At 56.3% G+C, this 4,540-nt stretch overlaps 1 protein-coding gene across 1 annotated transcript; it reads left to right on the top strand.

Moving 5' to 3' along the window:
• The first annotated feature begins 1,426 nt into the window (after positions 1 to 1,426).
• NEU2 (neuraminidase 2) lies at positions 1,427 to 4,054 on the top strand. Its single transcript, XM_003936729.2, has 2 exons — positions 1,427 to 1,627; positions 3,116 to 4,054. The coding sequence occupies exons 1-2, from the start codon at positions 1,427 to 1,429 to the stop codon at positions 4,052 to 4,054; spliced, it is 1,140 nt and encodes a 379-aa protein (XP_003936778.2).
• The last annotated feature ends 486 nt before the right edge of the window (positions 4,055 to 4,540 follow it).

The raw sequence follows: 4,540 nt of genomic DNA, 5'->3' as shown, positions 1-4,540 counted from the left end.
AGGCCGTGTCTCGGACGGGGTAGCTAGGATGCTGGCTCTGACCTGGACACCCATGGCAGGCAGGAGCCTCCCGGGAAAGGGAGGAGCGGTAGAGAAAGAGGTGGGTGCAGTGCAGTCTCAGGGAAGGCCCAGCTGCCCAAGGGAGCTCCTGAGCCCGTGCTGTTCCTGGTGGGAGGTCGGACGAGGGTCTTTTAGGCTCTGGGTGGACCAGTCATTCTGCAGCCCTTCTTGGGTATGACCCAGGGCAGATTGTTCATCTGGGGACAACTGGCCCCTCCTCCCCAAACCGGGGCCCTGTAGCCAACATTCCCCAGAGCTGGGGGATGCGTTCTCCTAAAGAGACCTAGGCAGCCCAGCCCAAAAACTGCTGTCACACTTTGTCCCCAAGTTACCTTTGTCAGCTCCCTACCCTTTGCAGCCAAAGACTTATTCTGAATTCTTATTTTCTTAGACCTCTGGAGCACCCCACGCCCCCGGCCTGGGTTAGCTGTCAGGAGCCGCCTCTCTTCCTTCCTTTCCCACTGCCACGCCACCCCCTCGCTGCCTGAGGGGGAGCCCACGCAGCGGGGGCAGCTGGGCCTCAGCCTCAGGCAGCCTGGGGGGCAGAGCCGTAGAAACCACACTTTTTCTTTTCTTCTTTTTTTCCTGAAACAACTTTGCAGGGCTCTGGAGTTATAAAAAGCTCCCATGTGTCACTTTCTGGTGTTTGGGCAGCTGGCAAATGCCACCCGGTCTACACTGCTGTCCTCCCAAGCTTTGCCCCTGGCTTGATGGGCTGGGCTTGGCAAAAGCAGCTGGAGGTTATAAAAAAATCTGTTATAAGGAGCACTGTTAACTTATGATAAAAATTAAACCCCAAACACCCTCTTGCAATATCCCCTCCCAATGTCTACCAGAGGCAAAGGCAGAATTAAGAAGCAGGGTCAAGCCGTGCATGGTGGCTCACGCCTGTAATACCAGCAGTTTGGGAGGCCGAGTTGGGCAGATCACTTGAGGTCGGGAGTTCAGGACCAGCCTGGCCAACATAGTGAAACCCTGTCTCTACTAAAAATACACACACACAATATTAAATCAGGTGTGGTGGCCAGCGTCTGTAGTCCCAGCTACTTGGGAGACCGAGGCACGAGAATCGCTTGAACCCAGGAGGCAGAGGTTGCAGTGAGCCAAGATCGTGCCACTGCACTCCGGCCTGGGTGACAGAGCGAGATTCTGCCTCAAAATGAACAAATAAATGAATAAAAATAAAAAACGAAGCAGGGTCTTGGGATGTAGGAAAGGAGAATGAACCGCACGTGGGAGGATAGGCCACCCCGACATTGGTCCACTCGGCCAGGGGTTGAGCATCACTTGTCTGGGTGAATGACTCTGGACCCATCTCAGGTGTGGCTGACAGGTGACACATCTCCTCCTGTCCATCCCCAGCCCCATGGCATCTGTCCCCGTGCTGCAGAAGGAGAGCGTGTTCCAGTCGGGAGCTCACGCCTACAGAATCCCTGCCCTGCTCTACCTGCCCGGGCAGCAGACCCTGCTGGCCTTCGCGGAACAGCGGGCAAGCAAGAAGGATGAAGCCGCAGAGGTGATTGTCCTGCGCAGAGGAGGCTATGACGCTTCCACCCACCAGGTTCAGGTGAGGCAGGAGGCGGCTGCCCTTGCTCCCCAGGGCCCTGCGCACACCCTTGGCTGCTGTGATCAGGGGCCAGGCTGGATCTCACAGAATACGGGGACAACTTCATCCCTCCATGGCTGAGATCTGGGGGAGAGAGAGAACAGAGAAAATGGCCCCGGTGGTCACCTGGACCTCTGAGGTCACCATGAATATATCCTGTTGGCCTCCATCTGTTTCCCTGAATGAAGGAGTTTCCCAGCATCCTTGATAACCTGAGGGAGGAATAGTTCAGTGTTGCGTAACGAGAGGTTGTGTCCTTGAGTAAAATTAACTTGGGGTGCTGGGGTGGGGGATGGCTTGTGTCCTGAAGTTCCAGCTTATAGATTAAGTAATTAATCCTGATGACAGCACCCAAGGCTGCCTGATCATATTTGAAGGGTTTATTATTATTATTATTATTATTATTATCATGAGATGGAGTTTTGCTCTTGTTGCCCAGGCTGGAGTGCAATGGCATGATCTCAGCTCACTGCCACATCTGCCTCCTGGGTTCAAGTGATTGTCTTGCCTCAACCTCCCGAGTAGCTGGGATTACAGGCATGTGCCACCACACCTGTTTAATTTTGTATTTTTAGTAGAGACAGGTTTCTCCATGTTGGTCAGGCTGGTCTCAAACTCCCAACCTCAGGCCTCCCAAAGTGCTGGGATTACAGGTGTGAACCACCGTGCGCGGCAGCGTTTAACATTATTATCATTCCTTTGTGGTCATCACCACGCAGCTGTTCAAAGCATGTGATTTGAAGCAGGTGGACCTAGATTCAAGTCCTTGTTCCACCACTGACCAGAGGTGTGGTCTAGGCAATTCCTACACTGTCTCAGTCTCTTGATCACCGTAACAGTGGAGCTATTTACAGTTGTCCCCCAGGGGTTGGGGCATTAGATGACACCGTGGATGTTAGACTTTTGGTGCTGTGACTGTGCTTAGAATTGTTCAGTAAGAGTAGCTGTTACTAAATGGGGACAGACAGGATGTATGACGTAGACTTGGGGATTCTGGAAGTTCGATGTGAGTCCTGCTTGGCTACATGAGTAGGATATGGAGCACAGAAAGGGAGAGGTGACTGTCACACTCTGTCTTGTACTGACAGGCTGTTGCAGTTCCTGCCGGGGCTTTGCTATTCCAGGAGGGTGAGCTGGACTGGGCTGGGAAGTGGAGCGACCAGGATGAAGTTGGGAATGGCTCAGGCACAAGTCATCTGGCATGTGGGTGTTCTATAAATGCATATTGATGGGCATGGAAGGAACAGAACCACTCAGCTGAGCGTGGCTGCCTTGGCGGGGTGGGGTGGGGAAATGCTGTGAGGATATGAGTGCTGCATGAAGAGTCCTCCTGGATGACTTCTGACTCTAAGCCGGGGAAACACGCCCGTGCCCACCCATCCACGTGCACAGGTCCTGGCACCATCCCCAGCTGTTTCAAGGCTGTCTTCTTCCTCTCTCCCCACTCAGTGGCAAGCTCAGGAGGTAGTGGCCCAGGCCCGGCTGCCTGGCCACCGGTCCATGAACCCAAGCCCCTTGTATGATGAGCCCGCGGGGACCCTCTTCCTCTTCTTCATTGCCATCCCTGGGCGAGTCTCGGAGCAACACCAGCTGCAGACCAGGGCCAACGTGACACGGCTGTGCCAAGTCACCAGCACTGACCATGGGGGGACCTGGAGCTCCCCCAGAGACCTCACTGACGCGGCCATCGGCGCAGCCTACCAGGAGTGGGCCACCTTTGCGGTGGGCCCGGGGCACTGTTTGCAGCTGCACGACAGGGCCCGGAGCCTGGTGGTGCCCGCCTATGCCTATCGGAACCTTCGCTCCATCCAAAGGCCGAGCCCCTCTGCCTTCTGCTTCCTCAGCCACGACCATGGACACACATGGCAGCGAGGGCACTTCGTGGCCCAGGACACCCTGGAGTGCCAGGTGGCCGAAGTCAGGGCTGGGGAGCAGAGGGTGGTGACCCTCAGTGCAAGAAGCCACCTCCGAGCCAGGGTCCAGGCCCAGAGCACCAATGATGGGCTTGATTTCCAGGAGTCTCAGCCGGTGAAGAAGCTGGTGGAGCCGCCCCAAGGCTGCCAGGGGAGCGTCATCAGCTTCCCCAGTCCCCGCTCGGGGCCTGGCTCCCCAGCCCAGTGGCTGCTCTACACTCACCCCACACACTCCTGGCAGAGGACCGACCTGGGCGCCTACCTCAACCCTCGGCCTCCAGCCCCTGAGGCCTGGTCAGAGCCGGTACTGCTGGCCAAGGGCAGCTGTGCCTACTCAGACCTCCAGAGCATGGGCACTGGCCCCGACGGGTCCCCCTTGTTTGGGTGTCTGTACGAAGCCAATGATTACGAGGAGATCGTCTTTCTCGTGTTCACCCTGAAGCAAGCCTTCCCGGCCGAGTGCCGGCCACAGTGAGCCTGCTGTGCCCGCCCCAAGCGCCTCCCTTTCCCTCACACCCGCTCGGAGGCTCCGTGGCTGCCTCTCCTTCCTGTGGCCCCTGGACATGGGGGCCGCTCTTGGCTCCCTTTGCTGGCGGTGTGCGGAGGGGTCAGCCTGTTGCTCCTTTGCTTCTGCATGGTTCCAGTCTTCCCAAAAAGTTCCGTTTTCAGCCCAGAAACCAAAAGTGCCTGTGTTCCTGTTGCCCATCCATAGGGAAGGCGTGGAAGGCCCTGTAGGTCAATTGTCACCCTGCCTGCCCATCCCCCAACCCCAGCTTTGTGTCGATCTTGACAGATTTCCTAATTCTGCCCCTTCCTTCTCAGGAAACATTCCTGTTTTCCAGGAGAACATTCGTGTTCCTGGGGAAGAGCTGAGACCATGATGTAAATTAGCAGAGATGCATGTGTGTTCGTGTGTGTCTGTGTGTGCAAGTGTGTTCATGCGTGTCCATGTGTGTCTCTG

The sequence above is a fragment of the Saimiri boliviensis genome, chromosome 5 (genome assembly GCF_048565385.1).
Source record: "Saimiri boliviensis isolate mSaiBol1 chromosome 5, mSaiBol1.pri, whole genome shotgun sequence".
In the NCBI taxonomy this organism is placed as follows: Eukaryota; Metazoa; Chordata; class Mammalia; order Primates; family Cebidae; genus Saimiri; species Saimiri boliviensis.
Note: the sequence above shows the minus strand (reverse complement) of the source record. Positions and strands in the feature narration are given on the sequence as shown.